Genomic DNA, 25182 nt, shown 5'->3' with positions numbered 1-25182 from the left:
TGTGGTTCGAGCATGTGTGTATTTTGTCTGTGCTCCCGGGCAGTCTCTTTATATTTCTTGTTTGGTCTCCATAGGTGCAGTCACAGAGAAAGACACTGCTTCTCAGTAGACTCCTGTTTGCGTGACTAATATGAATGTGTGAGAGAGGAGTTAAGGGACACAGCTCTCTATTGAGTATCATCTTAATTAAACCAAATTCCCCTCAAAGACTCTACAGGCAGCTATTTTAGATTGCAATTAGCCATGCTTCATACAGCTAACCGCTTGTCCACAATTCTCAACTGGTGTGTTTTTTAAGGCTATATTTTAAACTATATTTTTCTGCATAATTCTTCAGCGTACTGCCGGAATGCACCGCATATTCAGCTTTATTTTCGGAGAATTACCTGATCACCGAACCGTTGCTTTTCCCACGGTCTAGCCCACCAAACGGATAGTGCATGCAAGGGCATTATCCCAGCTGCAGTAATCACATATCCCCCAGGCAGAGCTTTGTCACATGCAAGTTTAATATGATTTTAGCAGTGACCACAACGAGCGTTCCACCTCCAAATAAATCACTCAGGGTTTCTCAGCGGGTTTCATTAGCAGACTTAAGATTTCATCACTGTAAATGTGTAAGGAAAAAGATGGCAGATTCTTCAGGTGCAGCCAGAGGCCAGTCTTTGTTCCCGTTCCATGTCCTCACACAGCTGTTTGGCTGGAGCTCAGTCCTGCCACAACTGAGGCATTTGTGTTGCAAAATCAGAAAACAGGGTAACACTGAGTCAAACCTATATACTGTGGCTACTAAAATCAGAGGTGAAATAATTAGGGATGCCCCGATGTATCGGCTGAACATCAGTATCGGCCGATTTTTACCCTGTTGACTGCAATCGGCCTACCGGCAAATAAGATGACATTGACGGATGGCACTGGCCGATGTTTATCTGTTGTGTTGCATTAATTTTGTGCCGGCTCAATGTTGTGTTGTTAGCTGCTAATTTAATTACATTTCATTTATGTTTCAATAAATGTTTTTGTTGGGCTATGTAAGTACTGAAAAATGAATTCCTCTCATTGAGTAGGTAGTTGTATGCAGGCTAAAGGGGCTTTTGAAGCAGTTATTTATCCTCTGAAAGAAGGTTAAACTAAAGCTTGTTTAATAAATTTGTACGATTTAATTTGTGCTCATTCAAGATAGACAGTGAAGTTATTTTTTTATAATGGAGATGTCTTTGTTTCCCTGGATCCAAAAGGGGAATAAATAACTACAGAATAAACCACAGCAAAACATCGGTGTCGTTATCGGCCCATAATCTTGCAATTGGTGCATCTCTAGAAATAATAATAACCAACAAGAGGCGACAGAAGAGGGTGATGGGTTATTTCATCAGGCAGTAGGTCAGCCAGTATGACCTTGAAGCTGCAGTCGATAACTTTGAGCAAATATAATTAAAAGTTATATTTTAAAAAACTGTCACTATATCCTGACAGTAGATAAATAATCTGTGAAAACAATCATGTTCCCCTGTGTCCTCCCAGTGCTCCTAATGGCATTTGCAAGATTTCACAGCACTAAAGGAAAACTACCAATCAGAGTGGAGGATTCTCTCGCGAACTCCGATCAAACGGTCAACCTAGGCAGCGCTGATCAAATCTGTATTAATATTCTCCTGCTGTAATGTCTATTTCTAGCCTCAAATGTTTTCAGAAACATATTGTAGTGTACTGTTTAGCTGTAAAATGAGAAAGTTTGCTCTGGACGGTGCTTGGTTTTGGCTTGACTGTTTTCAACATGGCAGCCGGGTCACAAACTTTTTTCATCAATAGGCATTAGAGTAACAGAATCTTGATTCATATTTGATCGGCGCTGCGTAGTTTCACAGTTTGATCGGAGTTTATGAGTTTCAAGTATGGATTCACCGATCCGACTTTTTCAGTCCCGATAGCAATACCTGGACTTTGGGTATCGGCCAATACCGAGTACCAATCCGATACCAGTGTTTAATTAATCAGCTGGATGCCTCACTGTGTGGAAGTGACTGGGATCATTCTTTTATGTGTAAGGCAACATCAGGCTTGAGTTTAACATCGCTTTCCTAACTTTGTAAAACAAAATGTAACAAATAAATACATAAATAAATTTAGTGAATTGTTATGTATTATTAAAATAATAAAATCGTACACCAACGACTTGGCAAAAAAAAAAAATCTTCAAAAGGAATTACAATTCAGGTGTAAACCTTTTTAATGCAGCAACAAATTGGACAAAACTTAAACAGGAATTCAATTTCCAGTATATAATGTGTATAGTATATAACCATAGAATTTAATTGAATTGAATAGATCGACCCCATTGTCACTGATATGCGATCCAGCTATTTGAGTCAGTATTGGCCCGATATCCAACCCGGTAATGGTATTGGTGCATCCGATAGATGGATAATCAGATAGATTATCCAGAGACAGCTCAGCTCTGATTGATTGTTTTCATTTGGGCGTGGTAGAAATTTTCAAATGCCATTAGGAACACTAGAAGGAGGCAGAGGAACATGATATTTTTTTCACAGATTATCACTCTCATGAACTACTGTCAGGATACAGTGAAAGTTTTATAAAAATAAGTATTTGGCATATTTGCTCCAAGTTATCGACTGCAGCTTTAAATTGGGGAACTTGCTGTAGCATATATCCATTCAGTTCTTCAATGTGAATCTCCTATATTAGGGCACCGTGGCCCTCTCCCTCTCTCTCTCTCTCTCACATGTTAGGAAACGTCCTATTTGTGTAATATATTCTCAGTTGGACATCAACATTTCAAAGCGGTAGACTTGTCTCATTCAGTCATAGGACACACAGGAAGCAACCTTTTAAGCCCCCCTTGTTTTGGCAGATTTATAATGTCATTGTGGTCCCCTAGGTGCAGCAGGAGGCATGCTTGTCAAAGCTCTGACAAAATATTCCTGGTATAAATTATTTGTACCTGGTCAGATTATTCATCCTGGCATGACTTTCATGTAGTTTATAAGTACAGTACATTGATAAAAAATAAATAAAAAAATATAGATAACAATACATTATACATAATGTATTGTTATCTGTTTTGGAAATGTAGTTTGACCATAGGCCAGCTGGCCGTTGCTGGAATATGATGCTAACGCACACTAACAAGCAACGACATGACACTGCCCAGGAAGGTTATCTGTCTCTGGTGATTTATCTCTCTGCTACCTACAGTCAGAGAAGGTCTTATTAGGTTATTAGGTTGCTAGTTAGTCATTGAGGAAGAGACGCGTACAAGGCTACCTTCCAAAGGACACTGAGCAAAAGCCCATCCACACCCACAGAGCTTATGGTCTGCTCCTGATAGCAAAGCATTAAATTATTAATGCGTTTTCATTTGTGAGTGTTGGTTCTAGCCCGTGCTGCAACATCCGCCTCTCCGTGGAGATTGTTTTTTACACTTTGCTCAAAGATAAAGCCTCTTCAGCCCCCCTGATGCTTTAAAGCACCATAAGTAAAATCCAAAAGACTTGCCACATGGTGACAGAGCCCACCAAAAATACTCATTTGGAGGGTGACATCATTATCATATTCTTCCCTGTTGCATGAAGAAAATGTGACAAATTCGTCTGACTCCAATTAGGCTCTAGTTTAATTACATCCATTTACCAAGGTATTAATTCAGATCCCTCTTCTCAAACCCTCACTAATTCCAGTATGATGCATTGTCACCCATAATTTCGACACAGCACACAGTTCATTGCTTTAGTAAAGTAAGCCCACTGGCATCATTTAACCAAAAATCTCCCCGTCTGAGTCACAGCTCAGACGGTGCAATAATAAGATAAAGATGTAATAAAGGGTAATATAGCAAAAATAATGTTTAATTGGAGCCATGAGTAATGATGAACAAGAATAATGTTGTGAATTTGTGAAAAAAGCCTATTACAGAATTTAGGTGTTTTGTTATTTGAATGTGAAGCAGCAGGAAATTTATAAAAGCCCATTTGGCAGGTGTAAAGTATGTTTAAAAAGCTTCATCAAATCAGTGTACACATGGCACCAGCATATTGATGCTGGAAAATGTTGCCCTGACTCAAAGGTGGCCTGAGGAATAAGCAACAGTGCTTTGGGCATTGTGGCCACTATTTTGTCGTAAAATGAGTATTTGCTTACATATATTATCTCTTACTATTTTTGTATTTGCACAGAAACTGACCAAAGAGTATAAAAGCACAGGACACAACCTCTTACACATCCATGGTCTGTAGTCTATTGGACACTGATTGTGGAGATCCTTCACATGGAAAAAGTTTGACATTGCTCTCAAAATCAGTGTGCTGGATTTGTCCATCGCTCACTTTATGGCAGGGGTGCACACACTTTTTCAGCATGCGAGCTACTTATAAAATGACCAAGTCAAAATGATCTACCTACTATAAAAATGCAAAACATATATTTATTTATAAATATATTGAGTATTCTTTATATGTACAATATATGTTGGTGTACCTTGCATAACTGCATGAACCCATATTGTACAATATAACTCTGTACATTTTTTGTCATTACCTTACTCTGATGATTTGCACTGAATGGAATCAGCCAGGGATGCATAGTCCGGACAGTAGCTGCTGATAGCCAGCCTCAAGCACACTTCCAAATGATCATCAGTCAAGGTGGAACGGTATTTGGACTTAATAATCTTCATGTGGGAAAAGGCTGACTCGCATAAATAAGTGGAGCCGAATAATGCAGTCAAGGAGGTAGCACATTTCCTCATGTTGAGGTACTTTTCCTCTGTGAGTAAGTTCCAGAACTGTCCATGAGCCCTGGACTGAATGTCAGCTTGTAGTGTCAAAATCTCATCCTCCACTCCAGATGAGTTTAGGTGAAACAGTGTTGCAATTTGTTGGCTGACGTCTATTTTAAAAAAAAAAAAAATTATTTATTTATTTTTTTTAATGCCATGCGATCTACCCACACTACCTTTGCGATCGACCGGTAGATCGCGATCGACGTATTGGGCACCCCTGCTTTATGGTCCTCTGGGAAGCGGCCAGGCAAAACATTTAATAAATAAGTAATAAAATAGTTATAATAGTATGCATATTTATAATAATTTGATTGTTCAACACAGGCCATTTCGGTAGAGATGATTAAATATGACAATAAATCAGAAATAATTTCGTCATACTTTTGTACAGCACTTTGTAGGCGGACGTTTTACCGGCGTACGGTAGTCGCTTTCAGTCCAAAATGGCGGAAGCGCCGGGCACTGATGTTGCAACTGAACGATCAATTGACTTTCCCTTCTTAGCAATATACGTTCTTTGACTGAACTCAATATGCCTTTCTCACAGCAGACATTTTGACTTAGTAGTAGTAGTAATCGTAGGAAAAGCACAGGTGTTATTGATAACACCTCTATTATATGCGGTTGTTCAGTGAGAGTGACAGTGAGCCAGCATGCATGATTGCAGGAACCTGAAATGAAAGCAGCTAAATGGAATTCAGCCATCATTATATTCATTATTTACACCTGTGTCTTTCCTATTGTGACAATGTTATAAAAGCATATTTCACACAGTTAATGTGGGCTTTTTCTTTCTATTGGTGCTTTGTTAAAATCAACAGGGGAGTTCTGCTTAAGAACCCCAAAAACTCTTGAGCCAGCCCTGCAGGATTTATCAACCCATAATAATGCAGGGCTATAGCCTAACTAATAGGTGGATATATGACTATAGTCTGCCTATGAATATGTTTTATATTGTTTAGGCTCTTCTGCTTGTATTTCTGTGTAATGTGGCCTACCTTTTGCACAGTATTTTCATTTTGAACAAGCAGTAGGTCTATAAAATCTAGTCCCTGAATGTTTGAGTCAGAGACCGACTGCTGGTCTACAGAAACTGTCTCAAACTCTCCGAAACTAACCAGCAGGAGTCACACCACCACTGTTTTAGGATAGGTAGCCGGAAAAAAAGGAGAAAACCAAAGCGGAAGTGAGGGGCTGAGCGGAGCCGAGGAGCGTAGCAGGACAACCTTTTCGGGGGAACTTGGAGAGTGAGACGGCTCTATCACACACAGCGGCGCAACGGGATGCAAACTAAACTCAACACTGCTGTATGCACAGTTAAAGTTTGAAAGACTACTTTTTGTCGTTGTGGTACCTCTAACGTTACAATGGGACTCCCCACTTTGGAGTTCAGTGACTCTTTCCTGGACAGTCCGGACTTCAGAGAGCGTCTCAAATGCCATGAAATCGAGCTGGAGCGGACGAATAAGTTCATCAAGGAGCTCATCAAGGATGGCAACATGCTGATCACTGCGCTCAAGAGTAAGTAGTCCTCTCCCTCTCCTCCAGGTCCACACATCAGCTCTTTATAACTGTAACTACCTGAAAGCCACAGGCCACTTGTAATTAAGGGATGCTTTCATTACACTTTATTTAAGTCGTCTGTGTTACTGTCTGAATGGTTCTTTGAAGCTATAAGCCACCGGGAGCTGGATAACTCTGTGGTGTCTCATTGGGAAACATTAATATTGCTGGTGAAAAGGTTTAAATATGTATAAAACCCACACACACATAATTCATTATTAGGAGGCTGTTGTAATTCCAGGACATCTGTTTGCCCTTTTGTCTGCCTCTACATGCCTGCACAGGTAAATAGCAGAGTCACAGCTCTCTCTATGGTGAGAATCCTCTGCTCTGATAGCTAATCACAAGGCCACAGACAGACATGTGGAGATCATTAGTGCTGAAGGTGGAATTTGCTTCTGTCCATTAATGAAAGATGTTTTCACCCCTCAGAGGCTTTCCAGTCACCTGTGGGAAGTGAGTGACTGTGTGACTGAGAGCTGGTATGACTGTCTGGATGTGGATGTAAGCACTTTGTCATCATGGGGGTCATTGTCCTCTCAAATTCCACCACGCTGATTAAAGTGGACTTCCTGTTCTGCTGTATCCCCGAGGGGATGGGAGTTTGGTCTGTTCACGTCACTAAGTGCGTCTGTGAAATGGGGAAAGATTAGAAATATAGGCCTAATAAATATGGAAAATAGCTGGCTTGGAGGAGGATGGGAAGGCCACAGCAGTGTGTTGTAGTGCACTCACTAACCCATCACTCAGCGCAATAATAACTTCTGGTTTTTTTCACGGTTCAACCTAGAATGGTCCTGTCAACCTTTACTGTGAGAAAGCATCATCCTTTTAATGCTTTCACTTTTCTCATCACTATTCCTACACAGTACGTATGTGCTGAACATGTTTTGGCTTTTTGCTGCTCTTGTGGACAACAGAGTCACTCAGCCATTGATGCTAAAATACCACCTAGGAGTGGACATACTGACAGGGGTTAAAGCTGCAACAGCTACCTTTTTTCACATTAAAGGAACAGTGTGTTGCATCTCAGGGAATCTGTAAGCAGAAATGGAATATAATATTCATAACTATGTTTTCACTTGTGTTTATTCACCTGAAACTAAGAATCGTGCTTTTGTTAGCTTACAATGAGCCCTTCATATCTACATAGGGAGCGGGTCCTCTTCACAACACTCGCCTCTTCTCGCCGTGTTTCTGCAGTAGCCTATAACAGACAAACCAAACACTGGCTCTAGAGAGAGCCTTTCATGTTTTTAAGTTACCTGAAGGCCACCGTAGTTCTCCGACACGCTTGTGAAACTGCGGTAACGTGAATCCACCCTCAAGTTCCCATCCAGGTTAAGGCTGTTATCTCTGTCAGCAGCATTGCCATCGTTTCCACTGTCAGCGTTGTTAGCACCGTTAGCTACGAGCCGCCTGCTCAGCTGTCGCTATTTGGAGAGCCGTGCGGAGGCAATAGATATGCTCCCAATCTCACATTTAGCAGCTTTAAGAATGGGACAATGATGTGCAAAAATATAGCTAATACATATTATTTTACTTCTAAAGCACGATGAAGAGACGGATGGTCAAATGAACTCAGAGACAACTAGAGCGTAAAGCAGTTCCTTTACTTTTCTTTACCCACATTGGTTAACCAAAGTGACATTTAAGATGGCGATAGCTTGTTTTAGTGAGGTACTGGGTTTTGTTCACACTGTGTCAGTTCCATGTCTCTATGGGTCCATTAGATGTCAACAAAAACAGTGAGGAGGAGCACTTGGATCATCGTGCCTTACCGCTATAACAATCGACTATTTCTAAGGGCAGCTGAAAGCCAAACCCATTTCATACTTTTTCTGCAGGAAAGCTGTTCTGTAAGTGGGCAGGGCACCACAGGTGGACAGGAATGCCCTGCTGAATGGTTTATTCATAGCAGATACTCAGTAGCAGGATGTCAAAGGACCAATACTAAATAAGCCCTTAACGCTCCAGGTTGTACGATGCATATATGATGGTGGGAAGTGAATTGAGACTATGACTGCTTATGATTGGTTTATTGATGCTGAAAAACTGTATAGTTAAGGCCCTATTGGATCCCACCATATATGTCCCAGCTCTCCGGTCTCTTGAAAAATGAAAAGTAAAAATAGAGGAATGTAAATCAACTGGGGATGAACCTCAATGTGTAAACTATTACAGTAAATTACCCCAAAACTTGGCATTAGTTCAACCAGTTAAAGGAAGGAATTTGGGGTCATATTTGTCTTGTGTCTAGTGATGAGTGGAACAGTCCTTTAAACTGGAAAGCCCAGTTTCAGTCGGGGGCGGAGTGAGAGCTCAGGAAGCGAGCAGACGGAAGTAAATTATTGATGGTCTTAAACTTAGGACGCCACAGAGGTTTATGACCCTTTATGACCCGCCATCAGTGGTGACATTACCGGAAGACCTTTAATGGACCCTTTTTTTAATAGTAATCATCTCATGTTTCAAAATTGAATAGTATACCATAATTCATCCGTCTCCACATGTGCTGTCTGTGTGAATGAGGCCCGTTGAGCCAAGGTTGACTTTCATGTTAATACATTACCTGTAAAATGTTTCTACACATTACTGAGACTGCTTTTACTGTTGTAGTTTCTAATACGTGTGTTAACTACAGTACTTTGTGTGTGTGAAGCAGGCCTATACATTCAGGATGTATTGGATGTGCATGGGAAGTCAGTCATATGTTTAAAGACAATTTGGTATGGATAGAAATGGTGCTTTGTCTTTTAGTTACTTCTTTGTAGGATTAAACAGTTAAACCAGTAGTAATGACAAAGGTAATGAAATAATGAAGTAGTAAAGAAGCATCACAGGTAGCATCAAGTCAATTGGCATCAATCATCTTGACATGTCCTTTTCTTAATCGAAATTAGCGCTGTCAATCGATTTAAAATATTTAATTGATTGTCCATAGTTAATCACATTTAATCACAAATTAATCACGCACACATTTTTTATCTGTTCAAAATGTACCTTTAAGGTAGATTTGTCAAGTATTTACTGTAATATTGTTATCAACATGGAAGTGGGCAAATATGCTGCTTTATGCAAATGTGTGTATATATATATTTTTTATTGGAAATCAATCAACACAAATCAATGACAAATATTGTCCAGAAACCCTCACAGTACTGCATTTAGCATAACAAATATGCTCAAATCATAACATGGCAAACTGCAGCCCAACAGGCAACAACAGCTGTCAGTGTGTCAGTGTGTTGACTTGACTATGACTTGCCCCAAACTGCATGTGATTATCATAAAGTGGGCATGTCTGTAAAGGGGAGACTCGTGGGTACCCATAGAACCCATTTACATTCACATATCTTGAGGTCAGATGTCAACGGATTCCTTTGAAAATGGCCATGCCCGTTTTTTCCTCGCCAAAATTTAGCGCAAGTTTGGAGCGTTATTTAGGCTCCATCCCGACACACTAGTATGACATAGTTGGTACCGATGGATTCATTACGTTCACTCTAGCTTTAAAACTGAGCTGGCTACAACCTTCAAAAGATCGGTGGCCCGTCAGATTTTTAAGATGTTAATTTAAAATTGCAAGTTGCGTTAATGCGTTCAAGAAAATATTGTCATTAAAACAAATTTTGCGTTAACTTGTTATTATGGCATCAACTTTGACAGCCCTAATCTAAATATATACAATTCGCAGATATTTCTTACATTTCTGCCTCCTCTATATGTAAACATACTGATAGAAAACATTGCAGACTTAGTCATATCTCTGTTATAATGAATGTATTAATGCTCATGATGAGGACTGTGGTCTAAACATTCCCAAATCCCACATTACATTTAGAATGTAATTATTTGTTGGTGTGGATTATCTGTTCCAGGTGCGAATAACATCCATCTGCAGATGCTGTAAATAGCTTTACCACTATCTGTTGCTGGCACTGACTCTTCACACCTGGTGTAAATAACAACTGCTGACTTTTATTAATCCCACTGCTTGACTGCAGTAATTGAATACACTAAAGGTGCTAATTATCCCTCAGTGAGTGGGGTGGGAGAAACCACACATATGAGGCACATAATGATACATTTTAGATGTGAAAGCTAAGTTTGTCTATACAAAGCACTTGGGCAGGTAGTCAGACATCCTTGGAGGCTAATGTTTGTATACTTGAAATCTATCGGGTAACATTGAAATGGTGAGAGCATGTGGGTAACATGGGATGCCCAAAATGTCAGTTGACACACCTGTGTTTAATTAACTGACCTGTGTGCACTCTGATTCGCAGTTTTGGGTAAAAACTAACCATAATGTCAAGTTTAGTGTAGTTTTTTTTCACGAGTTAGATTTAGAAGATCGGTACTAGAGATGCACCGATTGCAATTTTCTCGGCTGATTTCGATTTTTATAAAAGTCTGACCTGCCGGTTCCAATTTTTTTCTGATTTTCTTTCTTTCGAAGAATTGACAGCATTTCTGTAACTTTTCTTTCATTGAAATTCAATTGTACGTTCATATTAAATCAGTTAATGTTTTCACGGTTGTTCCTCCACGGCTTATTTTGGACTTTTATGTGTTACATGTTGAGAGCTTTATGTCTTCTTCACTCACACTGAAGAACTTCCACACCGTCAGTGATGTGCGTGTTTCTGGCTGTACTGTACTGCGTGCCGCAGCAGCCGCCGTGTGAGCGAGACGTAAAACCATCACGTGGCACGCTTGTGTGATTCGACCGGTCAGTGCATCTCTAATCGATACCATTCTCGTGTCAATACGATCAATATGAAGCTACAGCCAGCAACTGGTTAAATGATATTCACGGTTCGTGCGAGCGAATAATTGCATACATAACCATGGAATAAACTGAAAAGGACAATTTGAACAAACAAGATTTATATATACAAAATAATGGACATGGCAGAGGAATCGTTTTCCCCCTGCACCTCATCCATCATGGTATATCAGAACACCTCATCATGTTTATCACTCACATCAAACACACGCAGAGCACCACGGGCATCCCATTTACAGTCTTCGTTCTCACCACCTGTCATGTGCTGTAAATCCAATATTCATTAGCATTTTAAACGTGGATCGACTGGCCAGCTCCCAAGAAAAATATTTGAGACTGTTTAGCTCGCTAGATTTCTTTTTTTTTCAACAACCACTTGTTTACTTGGCTTTTGTCATTTCACACTGAGCCTGCAGCATACAGTTAGCTGGCTTGTGTATGAGCTCGGGTCCCGACTGAGAGCGGCTGCTGTACAGCAGGCCAATTGATTTAGAGGACAAGCTTTACAACATCCTTTCAGAGGGATACGGGTGATGTCACAGTAGCTCCATCCATATTTTCTACAGACTGGTTTAAACTGAGTTGCTGGCAAAAAAGATTGAGCTGTTCCAAGTGGCACTGCCAAGCCACACGCTATTATTGTGTGGCATATTACATTATAGCTATAGAACATATGCAGTATGGATCACATTTTAATGTCATTGATAAATGTGTATGCAAAACACCTTGCACTAAAGGCCCGCAGCTGGTCCCAGTGCAGTGATGGAGTCCTCAGAGACCCCCTCAGACTCGGGCAGCCTTTGGGGGGCGATGGCTTGTGTCCTTCACACATAATTTGTACAATTTGTAAAATAACCAGCCAACTGCTTGTTCCTCGCTCATAGCGGTAGCAGGTAGGGCATGTACTTTGTGCATCACTGCCCTTCCTCCAGATATCCGCTGTTTAGGCCCGCAGCTTACATTTTCTGCAAAACTGAAATAATCGTCAAATTTAAAGTGTATTGCACATTTAAAGGGACTCTCTGTAAGCTGAGCTCTGCTCGCGCTCGTAATACCGACACACAAGACTGAACGTGATTGACAGGCGTCATGTTGATTGACGTTAAAGACAATAGCCAGCTAAAACCACAATATATTGCACATGCTTTGCAGTAATGTTAGCTTACCAAACGAAGGTCCCTCCATGAATCAAAGGCCCGGCCGATGTTGATTCTAGTGTTAACTTCTCCTGCTTCAGCCTCCCGACCGCGGTCGGAAGGCACAGGGGAGACACCGTAGTTTTGGTCTCCTGAGCCGGAGTCGATAACGTTACTTGCTCTGGAGTTAACCCCCGTCACTTCTCTCAGCAGTTGGGAAACAAGACACAGGAAACGTCTGTTGGTCTCGAGGAGCTGCAGCATTTATTTCTGCACAAACGGCAACTTCCACTGTACGTTCACTTGATATTCTCAAAGCTAAACTAACTCTCTTTTGCTCCGCTGCTCACTCGTTTTCTCACACACTCGCCGCCGCTTTCTCTCTCTTGCTTCATCACTCACTTCCCACGTACACACACACTCTTCGCACTGGCTGTACTATTCTCCCACAACACTAGTTTTCGCCCGACGTCTGTCACATTCCTGTTTTGCGAAACGGGCTTCTCTACATATAACTTAGAGCTTCTGTGGAGTTTGTGTTGGAGTCTGAGTTGTGGTGGGGGGGCTGGTTGTTTGTTGGCGTCAGTGGACTCCATTTCGAACCGAACGTTAGCTACGGCTAAGGCGCTTGCGAGCGCACATGACGTAACATCCGTTGGATTTTCCCGGAAAAATAACAGGCCCGAGTTCTACACATTAAAAGCGGGCTGATAGAGAAAACCCAGAAAGTCACGGAAGGTCTCATATTTTAGGTTACAACCTGTTCACACATTGGCAATAAAAATTGATTTATACGTGTAAAAAGTGACATACAGTCCCTTCTAAAAGTTGTTCTTTTTCTCTTCACAGTTATTATTAAAACCTTTTTTTAAATGAAGGTTTGTTCTTTAAGAAGATTCATGAAATCCAAGCAAGCATTTCATTTCCACGAGCTTTTAAAGAACGCAGCCAGATTAGCTCAGTCTAAACTAGAAGACAGCCCATTATTATGTTTGCTGTCTGTGAGTCTCTGCCACAAACCCATGCCCACGCCTGTTCACCAGCGAGAGTGATGCTTCCTCCCTGGGATACATGCAGTAATGAATGGCTGACACGCATGGGTGTCATTATAAAAAAGAACACTGCACTATTTAGCAAGTCTGTAAACAGCATCTTTACGTGTTCCAACTGTGCCTGCATAATCTTGAGGTATTTAATGTAACTTAGCTATAATTGGTAACTGTTCTTTTTATTAAATGAAGACATGACGTGTAGGCTTTAGTGATTTCACAATAGCTTTCAGCTTTGGGAACTCTGAGTGTTTGTTTGTCTGAGGACAGATGATGCTCCCAAGGCTCAGCCACAGGAAGTGTCCTGTAAACATGCTTGTATAACCATCCCCCATCCTCCCTCAGATAGCATTTGGCCGGACATCATTCTGCTTCGGTGTGCGTGTGTGTGTGTGTGTGTGTGTTTTCTGTGTGTGTCAGTCGGACTGTGACTGCAAAGCAGGCTGCGCGTCGCAGGATTATACAATTTATAATGTATTGCTGCCGCTTTGACTACTTTGATGAATTTGAACTCATGTAATGGAAATGAAATACAGGAGTACATTATGTGACTTGTTTAGCAATAAAGCTGAGCGAAGCGGTAAGCAGCAGCAGCGCCGGCTCACGCAGCACTGCGAGGGAACTCGGGTGTTTTTGTGGACAGATTTTGATAAAAGGATTAGACGTTGTATTCCTAAAAGCTGCTTCCCCTCAGACTGTGCAGAGAAATGTGTTAGACTCCAGATTTGAGGTCTGTTCTGAAGTGCTCTGTTGTTACTCTGTCAGTCAAAGTGATTGTCACACCGAGCACGCCATTCTCCTGCTCGCAGTAGCCTGGCATTGAAACGCTGGTGCTTTTTTTGTTGCTTCTTCACACTGAAAAAAGGATAAGGTGATGCGTTTGTGTTTCTCCTCCACAACATTCATTTTTCACTATTAAGAAGTGTTCCTTTCATTTGAGCTTAAGTGCTGTGTTTTCCCAAAAATGCAGTGTTAGTATATTAAGATGAAATATAGTCACATTGTCTTGCAGTAATTTTGCTTTGGTAAATAACACATGATTTGTGTAGGCTACCTGCTAAAAAACAACTCTTGCCGCCTTGGCTGGGAAACAGCATGAGTGTGCTATACATTCTCAGATTGTGTGGTAAAAGATGGTGAATTTGCATGTAGCCTACGCAGATGCTAAACTCAGACTTTGGATGGCACCTTAGAAAGTCTCCAGCGCCTGACATGGGTTGCCAAGTTTTATCAGGAAGTGTTGGACAGTGGGGGTTGGGGGAGTTTAAATTAGTTTTGCACACCTCTTTTTTATTTTTAATTGTCTCACTTCGAAGCGTGTTCTCTGCTAATTATACCTGATAGGAGCTGTCAGAATGTTTTGTAAAATTGTATTTGTGAAAAGCCCAATGCCAACCACTACAAATGTGAAATTCTGCTTATTTCTTTCTGAGTGCTTTTTCTTTTCAGAGGCAAGTTCATCTCTGTCAGATGTGTTGTCTGTGTGTCCTCTGAAAGAAAATCTTTCAACTCAGTCTAAAGGCTGTAGACTTGGTGATGAATGGTGGAGGCTGGCCTGGCCGGCTTTTTTTTTCATTCCAGCTGAATCGCAGGGCTAATAACTCTGATCTTTTTCTTTGGAGCTTAAGAATAGGCTGTAGCATTGCATCAGCATCATATCAAAGACCCGGTGTCAGGTTCTTCCATTTCTTTCAGTAGTTTTAAACATAGATGAAAACAATGCAGAAGTGTATTCTGTCCAACACATTCTCACTCCCAACTTGTCAAATACCGCGGCTTGGTCAGTGCCCCTCGGCATCGGAGACCGACGCACGGGGTACCCCTCCTGCGTTACTTTTGGACGGACCAAGGGCGGTATGTGAATATACGCTTGTGTGTCCTTTCAAAATAAACTTCAGTTTTCACAGGAAGTTTTGTTTAGGCAACACAACCTGTAGGGTTAGGTTGACGTTAACTTTACTGACTAACGACTCACGTCACTCACAGGACTGACGATACTAACGACTCACTTGACTAGCGACTCGCGTTACTCACAGGACTGACGATACTAACGACTCACGTGACTCACAGGACTGACGATACTAACGACTCACGTGACTCACAGGACTGACAATACTAACGACTCACGTGACTCACAGGACTGACGATACTAACGACTCACGTGACTAGCGACTTGTGTGACTCACGGGACTGGCGATACTAACAACTCACTTGACTCACATGACTGACGATACTAACGACTCACTTGACTCAGAGGACTGACGATACTAACGACTCACGTGACTCACAGGACTGACGATACTAACGACTAACGTGACTAGCGACTCGTGTGACTCACAGGACTGACGATACTAACGCCTCACGGGACTGTTGATACTAACGACTCATGTGACTCACAGGACTGACGATACTAACGCCTCACGGGACTGTTGATACTAACGACTCATGTGACTCACGGGACTGACGATACTAACGACTCATGTGATTCACGGGACGATGATACTAACGACTCGCGTGACTCACAGGACTGACGATACTAAACGACTCACGTTGCTCACAGGACTGATGATACTAACGACTCACAAGCGACTCACTGGGCTGACGATACTAACGACTCACGTGAATCAGGGTACTGACGATACAAACGATTCACGGGACTAATGACGAACGTCACAAAATAAGTTAATGTTACTTTTAGTTTCACACGGAACATGAACAACGGTCTCCTGGTTGAAAGTGTTGTGTTTGTTTGATTGATTTAAGTTTCCAATAGTCAACACATACACATGAGATTGCTGTTAACAAGTCATTATAGTTTATTCCATCAAAATACCAGAGATATAGTTGCTTGATTTACTCAGTCTTAATCCCAAACATGTCATTACATCACCCCAAACTTCCTGTCTTGATATTTCAATGGCATCACCAACAGACTTTTTAATAGTAACATATATTCCAAATTTCGTTGTACCATGTACAATGATAATAAAGCTTTCTATACTGTATATATAGCCTGTATCACTGCTCTCCAGAGACTATGTTCTCTAATCTCTGCCTTTCATGTTTTATTCAGCCATTAAGAGCTTCCTGTCACTTAAGAATTAGTTCGCTGGTTGACCAACTGCTGCTAAAAGTTACTGCCTGCTTCTACAGCAGTGAGTGTGCAGTTATTAGATAAGGCTTTGTTTCAGGCAACGGTTGATGGTGGGAAACATTGGGTATGCTGCGGGAGTGCCAGGGAACCGTCTGGTTGGTCCTCCTCACACAGCTATCCACCCTCTCCTGCTGGGCAACTGACAGGCGAATGTAAGAGTAAGCAGGTGGAAGAGCCCTTACCTGAAGGGCCGCTCCCCCGTCACAATCCCTCCGAATGGAATCAAAGCAGCACAATGCACCCTACTGTTGCATCAAAGAGATCGCTGCGTCTCTCATTAAGCCGGGCGCATAGAGGCGTTCCCCTTTGAAGACCTTCTCATCTGAAATCAGCAGCGTCTCACTGACAAGATAAAGTGTCTCTCAACACCATGTTGATGTACAGTGAGCTGTCTGTACAAAAGAAGTGCATTGTTACAGCTATGCCTTTGTGTTGGTTTGTTTGACTCAATAAAATACAAATATGTATAGTTAAGTCTGGGCACGTGCCCTGTTAATATTAAACAGAAAAAAACCTTGAGTACATTCTTAGTGTAAATGCGTATCTATTTAGCGGAAGCCGAAGATGACTTCTTTATTGTGCAGAATGTTGCTTTTTAACGGAACACATTTATGCCAGGGACATGAGGTTTTAAAAGCTTTTCTGCTCTAATTTGTGTTTAAGCACTTCATTAAAACCCCAAAGAATATTCGTAGGTGGGAAAACACAACAGGGATGCTGCTCAGTAATTAGTGTTGTGATGGAGTGTGTCAGTCACATAACACAGTGTTGGAAGTGCAATACACTGATGTCCTAGCATGCCTCAACATGTGCCAGTCAACAGGACATTTTTGAAATACTCTATATTTTAAATACTTGCAGCCAAAGTGTCTGTCTGTAGTCTAAATTACATGAGAACTTTGTGAAAAAGAAGTTGGAGTTACTTGTCATGTTTCCATGCACATTTTTATGCACATTTTGAAGCATTAGAAAAGCTGTATAGAAACTAGGGCTGCGCAATATGGCTTATAAATAATCTCAATATTTTTAGGTCATATCGCGATATATATGTTTTTTTATTTTCTCTAAAATGACATAACTGTTTGATTTAACCTTTTGATGCATATGATCATACCAGAGTGATTGGAAACACGATAACTGTTTCTGCATTTTGTCATATCACTATTGGTTTATTTCAAGCTTTTTGCCTGCTCTTTCTTAGCGCAGTTTGTCTCTGTTTGGTGGTGTGATTTTTGAGACTATTTATATTATTTGTTTAGCTGTTTTTATAAGCAATGCCCTTGCAATTTAGGTCCAAATGCTTTGGTGTCCTTGGAGGCATTTTCTCACTGAATCATGATGCAAGTAAAAGACAAATGCTGCTAATTGGACCAGCTTTGCGTTTTTGAGATTTCATTTCGGAGATATTGAAGTTTCTAAGAATAATACCACACAAACATAAAGTAAAATACCGCATTATGGGGTTAAGGAAGTTTCGGGTTAGGCAGTGTTCTGTGATGCCACTGATGTTTTTGCAAAACCATTGCATTTTTATATGAAATACCAAATTTTAATAATTTAGATGTATTAATTTGTTACAGGATTATACATTGAGGCAAGAGTAAAGACATTGTGTAGTAAAACAGTAGTTTATTTTTAGCTAAAATAGCCAAATATCTAAAAAAAAAAGAAGAAAAATCTTAACATTTTGCCTGTAATACACAGATACTTATACTATACAAATGTTATACAAATTACATAAAATCTCAGAACTGCACAGACATGGTTTGTGGAAGTCAAACTGTGAAAATCTAAATTTAAAAGAATTTATGCATGTCCTGAAATCATGATTATTGTCCTAATAGATGAAAGCATGCACATCAGCTGTTAGAGAGAAAACTGCAGACTTTCCTGCAGTGTTGTCTGTGTTTTGTCGGGGGTTGTCAGCAGATGGAATTTGGTAGTATGTGGTTGCCCTGGAGACGAGATAAAGGGTGCACCCAGGGGGCTCTGCTGTGTGGTGACTGACAGCCATAGTCCTCTCTCCCATCACACACACACTGGGCACTAACTGGAATAGCCGCTCTATCCAGTCATGTGACGTTTTGGCTGGGTGGTCAGTACTCTACTCTTTGATTAAAACCTGCATAGGAGGACGGTACACCACAACTATCGTTCTCTCTGGTACCCCTTTGTGCATGCCCGCTGTGTGAAGCACCATTAGCGCAGGTCAAATATGTGTTTTGTTGAAAATTGCATGCAGGGTAAGATAAAATGTTTGCTAAGCCTGAGTGTAATAAAATTAGAAGGCACTATTTTAAGGGGGTGGTATAAATAATATTTCTAAAATAGGTCGTTTTTCTTTTCTTTCTTTTACCTCCGTGACTCGTGCTGCAGTAGCTCTTTCTTCTATTATTTCAGAGTTACACTTCATGTGGCAAATAACATCTTCAGATTCAGACCTCATCAAAGTTGCACTTCTTTCCTTTTATTACTCAGCTCCACAGAAGAGCTCTTTTTCACCACACAAGCTCAAAGTGGAATGCACCAAATTCCTGCTTCTGTCAGAAGAGATGAAATATCTGTGAAGTCTCTACTTCCTGCACACCCAATGAAGGTGACTCTTTTTTTTCTGTCTTTTATTCCTTATTTTCTTCACGAATGAAACCTTATCTGGTCTGCTGCTGTAAGTCCCTGTGTTGCATCATATATATCAGCTGTGAGGTGTTATTTACTCTAATCATTGCAATATGGCCAGTAATGGCATGACAAGCCTGCACAGAGCATGAGGGACATGGAAATTGGAGTACTTCATGGAGTATTTGAGTATTTAATGCACTTTCCTTGTCATTTAGTTTTACTATAATTTGATTTGCTCAGTTAAAAAGTTGATGAACAAAAACTTAATTCATCAGTACACTTGGATGCAGAATACCAGCAGTTAGCATCGACATTTAAACTGATAAAACAGCCTGAGAGCAGAGGATCTTTGCCTGCATTGTTTCCACAACCCCCACAGCATGTCACACTGATCATTCCTTTACTGCTTGCCTAAGGTTAAAGAAAATGTAAGCTGTTCATTTATCTTCCTTTATACTGATCCCTTTTCCATTTATCTTTGCTATCGGTGTTGTGATCACTTCAAGTGAGTTGCTTTCTTTATAACTGCATGAGCAATATTTTCTGCAGTCGGCTACCCACTAATGAGCAGAGGGCCAAAATCAGTTGTGCTGGTTCCCAAACTTCGTAAATAATGCATAAAAATAGAAAAAAACAACTAGTAAATTGTTGTGCCAGGTCTTTTTTGAGCATTGCCCTAATTAAGATATGGCAAATATTTATTCAGGCATATGTTCATATTGAGGTATAGCGCCAACAGAGTCTCCTTAAGCTCTGCTAATGTTTGCTGTGTCTGATATCATACATTGTGCTTAGACTAGTGAGGTGCATTACTTAAGAGTGGAGATGCAAAACTAAATCAACATTTGGATACTTATAAAGGTATTAAGCTGTTACCGTAGGAAACAGAACTTTTAACCTATTACTGTATTTATTCAAGAGGCACAACTTATCCAAAATGTTGTTTATTACATGCCCATATTTTTGCTCTTAAAGTTGTTTTCTCTCTTTTCCTACAAAAATACACAATTTAAAGCCAGCAAAAGCAAGCAGCACGCATGCATAGTTGCATGCACAGGACGCAGCTGCAAAGAATGAGCAGCGAGTTAGACTGCAGGTGATGATAATGTTTATTATTTTAGATGGCGTTAACTGATCGTCATCAGTTCCATTGCTACTCCGAGCGAGGTGAGTGAGTAACTAGCAAACGCTTGTGGGTAGTGTAGTATTTTGTTACACAGGAATAGAGAACCAGCGTACTACTGTCCCACTTCTGGGCTAGCTTCTGCTCCAGCAGCTGTCTCAACCATATCTCCCATGAGCCCTTGATGCATAAGTGCTGTCAAAGCCCAATGGGAGCTGTAGCTGTGAAATGCTAATGAATGATGAATCTAAAATAATGATCATTTTTCCTTTGTTAAAATGATATGGTGCTCAGAATGTACCACCAAGTACAGTAGCAGATACCATATGACTGTTTTTCTGCAATAAAATGTTTTTCATTTAACAAAAGGAGCAGCCATTCAAGAACATTGCCTAAATTACAATTTTTAAGTTATTTTTTATTAATTTATTATTTTACTACGAGAAACTTTCATTTTGTATTGATTTTGGCCAATAAACAGGGACCTCTGGACAAAAGCGGTAGTGTTTCTGAGCACCAGAGTCCCTTTAGAAAATCTCTCATTTTACTGCAGCAGGGCCCGACAATCTTCCCCGCTTAGTCCTGGTTCTGGTTCTCCTGTGCCTCCCTTCAGCGGGCCCAGCAATACGGCCTGGTCCTCCGTCAGCGTGGTGTCGGTGTTGGCTTCCAGCAGGCAGCGAGCCACTGCTGCCAGGCGCACAGCTCTCCACCTCCTGCCGCTGAAGAGCTCTGTGGTCGAAGGCGGCAGCAAAGCCAGATCGGGGTCTATCCGCGATGGGCTGTTCGCTGCCGGAGGCCAAGCTGGAGTCTGAGCTAGGGGAGTTTTTTGGTGAACCTGCGTGCTGTAAATCGTTTCGTCTGATTTTGCGGGGAATCGGACCCGATGACAGGCATTAGGAATAACTATATAGAAATAGCCAATATTCTCACTGATGGACTTATCTAGGTCATATAGAGGCATCAGTATTAAATCAAGCCTGTTGCATAACAAGTTAAATGTTCCTTGTAGTAACTTTAAATCAGGAACTATTTGATTAAAGTAAGTAAGATTAAAGTAAACATGACTAATCTGACCTCTACATATGAGGGCTGGGCAATATGATGATATATATATTCTGTCAAAACAATATGAAAATGTCTATCGTATACATTTTTCTATATTTATTCTATGGCGATATCAGCTAAGCTTATTATTATTTAATTTTTCTCTATAATTTCACTTGTATTCATTTCATATAGACTATTTATTTGTTGAATTACCAAAAAACATGCTATATCGTGATATATATCTTTACCGAGATATGAAATGACTTACATCGTGATAGAAGATTTTGGCCATATCGCCCAGCCCTGCTACATATGATCTTCTGGTAATCAACACTTTGAGAAACTCCTTTACTCATGTCCTTAGTTTTGGCGGCTGTAAAGAATTCAGTTGACGGTAACAAAAGCTTCTTTTTTTTTTTGAGGTTGGGGCCTGAGCGTCAGAGCTAAAAGATCATCCATTATTGATGGCCCTGCGAGCATATCCAGACAACTGCAGCAAGCTATTGATTTCAAATCAGCAGCTTTTGAGTCAAAGCAGGAATGATAGGACCACACCACTGGCACAATACATCTTGTGGAAAAGTTCCACTCAGTGGCACTCAGGGCAGACTCAGCAACATTTACAAGTGGTCAGACATACTCATTCAATAGAGTGTAGACGTCTTTAAGAGCCTTTCAATCTGCGGTCTCATTGAGTAAAAGTCTTGTTATGTTATTGTGTTCCAACCAATAACTAAAATACACTGAAATACAATATAACAGTGCTTGCTCTTAGGTAAAGAAAAAAGATACTCATTGACAATTCTCTCATGATTCTTTTTTATCAGGCTTTCCAAGCAATTTATGTTCCTGTGGAGATGAGAGCATTGATTTTTGTGGGCTTTTAAGGCTGGTTTGTACTTTGGGATGCCTGTTAGATAAACCATTGTTGTCACAGTAGGAGCCGTATGGGTTTCAACACAATATCCATTATGGACTTTCAAACATTACCTCAAACAGACAGGTTGTAGAAAACTCTGAAGGTTAGTCATTTTATTGCTTTTAACTTTCAGTCGTCACTTTTATAGTTGATAAAGATAATCAATTAAAATATCAATTCAATCATAGTTTTTATTCATTAGAAGGTGTTATGTTTGGTTGGGTATACTGCCAATAACATTACTGCTTTTATTTTGACAGAATGTTTTACTTCATACTTTTCTTTGTGCTGTTGCTGTAGTAAATATGGTTATGTATGGGATTCTTAAACCTGCAGTAGGCGGAATGTTTTTGGCATCATTGGACAAGAAAATCCATAATAGCCCTTCAGCATATTGTAATTCAAGTATTCTGAGAGATAACTAAACTTCTGCAACTCCTCATGGCTCTGTTTTCAGACTTTAAAAAATCTAGCCCGTGACGGGAGACTTTGGCCAGTCACAGGTCGTTTCAGAGAGATCCTATTGGCTGTGCTCCGGCTGGTGGGCGGTGCTTTGTATTTCTTCAACTGATCTCAACCTGGCTTCCGGGTCACAAACTTTCTCATTTCACAGCCAAACAGTGCACGACAAGATCATTCTGAAAACATTTGAGGAGATATTGGCATTACAGTAACAGAATATTGATTCATATTTGATCAGTGCCGCCTAGTTTGACCGTTTGGTCGGAGTTTGCTAGTGATTGACAGCTGCTCAGAGACGGCAAGGCTCCCGCTCGGCTCTGATTGGTTGTTTTACTCCGGTCTGTGAAATCTTGCAGATACCATTAGGAGCACCGGAGGACACTGAGGAACATGATTTTTTTTCAGATTACCTGTCTCATGCTTTACTGTCAGGATATAGTGACTGTTCAATAAAAAAAAAAACTTTTGCTTTAAGGAACTCAAGCATAGGGGGAAATACCTTAGGTGAATAGGGTAAAAAATGTAACCGATAGATATCACCATGCAACTTCCCCATTTGATTACTTCCATTAAGCCAATTATTTTTTTGGATTACAAGTTTTCTGAAAATGTATATTATTTAAATGTGCAAATTAGTCATTATCTTATCAAATATGTGCATATATTTTCAGAACAGAAATCTGAACATTGGATAAAGCCAGGTTAAAAATTATTGTTTCATTTTGTTGACATATTAGAGTCAAAGGTTTTTACAGAGGGAATTTTGGAATTATTTTTATCAATTGCCATAAAAATTACATTTTCGCCATGTTTTTAGGAATAAAAGGATATATAAATCAGGCTATAAATGATATATGAACAAACCCTTCAGTAAAAACCTTCAAAATATCGATAGGAATGAAACTGGAAAGTTTGGTGGATGTAAGTGAAGTGGAGAGTTCTGCCTCGGGAGTCTGAGAAAAACCTGATTTTAAGAAAACAGCCTTTAAAGATTTGTATTGTAAAATTCCATATATTTAATAAGACATTGCAGATGAATAGGGTAAAACACTTGCATCAGGACAATTATGTTTCGAATTATACATTTTCTGAAATGTTACATTTAAATATGAAAATGAGGCATTATCTAATGCTAACTTCTTGTGGATTTAAGAGAAATCTACAGCCGCAAATAGACAAAATGTCGTAAAATAGACACCTAAATGTGTATTTTGGATTTTTTCTTTCCACTATTCTGAAAGAAGACATGTTATGGAAGCAAAATAGCCCAAAATGCATGGAAAAACAATGTTTTAAATGTATCATACCAAGATATGAAGCACATACAGAGTATGAAAGCATAACTGTACATATCCATACAGTAATTAACGTTCCAAACCCTGTGAAGCTTCAAAACTGAGTTACTGTGGTACAATTTATAACAACCTCAACCTCCTTTTTTCAGTATATCACAAGTCTTCTATCACATGAACACATAAGTTTGAGTGTCTCCGGTATGCAGTGTATATTACTCTGTGGATTTTCTTACTTTCCAGGCAAGATTCTTTTAAGTTCACAGTTCTTTGAAGTGAAGACATGACTGTCGGTGAGAGAAGAAAGAAGGAGAGAAGCAATTAGTGAGTCATTGGATATGAGAAAAGTGTGTACATTTCAAACTGTGTGGGCTGACGACTAAAATGTCAGAGTATTTTAGAATCTCCATCTTTGCCTTTAATTATAAATTCAGCTGAATTATGAAATGTTAAAAGCCTCTATTATACGCTGAAGCTTCATCCCACTCTTTAAAGTACTTGTAAACATAGGTTACCTTCACCTGCAGCAAGAATATACTCTATGCTAACACAGCAGACCCACACACTAACCTTTATGTAACTGAGGTATGAAACAAATTGAAATCGGTTGCCTGATAAAAAAATCAAATCAGAAGTGATTCATGCACTCGGTCAGCGCTGCAGTTACTCTGCCTCTTCTGTTAAAAAGCAGCTTAAATGCTTCGATTTCCTCCCAACATCTTTGAGTTTCTTGTAAATCCAACAGAAATCCGATTCTCTCACCACACATGCCTGATTTCTAGCATGCAGATCATTGGATACTTTTATAAAAGGGATGCTAATTTTGAAACAAAAAATGAACCGATAACCGACCCTCGTTAACCGATTATTAACCGTTAATTGACAAGATTTGTGCCTCGCACGGTGCGCCAGCTGCAGTGTATGAGCACAACAGACAACTGAGTCCCCAGTTCAGCCGTCCGGGAGAGTTACTGTAGCAGCCATGATGCTGCGTGTAGTGTCGCGGACACATGCAGCCACTTTCCCGGTAACTATCCACCGCACATTTAGTTTAGTTTAGCAGGTTGTCAGCTGTGTGTCTGCCCGGCGTAACGATAGCGAGTGTCCGACAAACAGTGTGTGTGTTTGTGCTACGTTAGCAGCTCTAGCGTTGCCGGTGGCTCCGTGCCCGCTGTAGCCACACACATACGTTCTGTCAGCGCGGCGTAACTTTAGCGAGTTTCCG

At 40.4% G+C, this 25182-nt stretch overlaps 1 protein-coding gene across 2 annotated transcripts in view; it reads left to right on the top strand.

Annotated features, from left to right (window-relative positions):
- The first annotated feature begins 5996 nt into the window (after positions 1-5996).
- The window catches only part of arhgap42b (Rho GTPase activating protein 42b), an 87229-nt gene continuing 68043 nt past the window's right edge, over positions 5997-25182 (top strand). Inside the window, exon 1 of one of the 2 annotated variants that reach the window (XM_074640438.1) lies at positions 5997-6322. In XM_074640438.1, coding sequence (XP_074496539.1) covers positions 6169-6322 — 154 coding nt within the window. In that variant the 5' untranslated portion in view covers positions 5997-6168. The remainder of the gene's footprint in view (positions 6323-25182) is intronic. The other variant, XM_074640440.1, reaches the window with a different exon arrangement.

Source organism: Sebastes fasciatus, chromosome 7 (genome assembly GCF_043250625.1).
Source record: "Sebastes fasciatus isolate fSebFas1 chromosome 7, fSebFas1.pri, whole genome shotgun sequence".
Classification (NCBI taxonomy): domain Eukaryota; kingdom Metazoa; phylum Chordata; class Actinopteri; order Perciformes; family Sebastidae; genus Sebastes; species Sebastes fasciatus.
The sequence above is the reverse complement of the archived record's forward strand: the minus strand, read 5'-3'. Positions and strand labels throughout refer to the sequence as shown.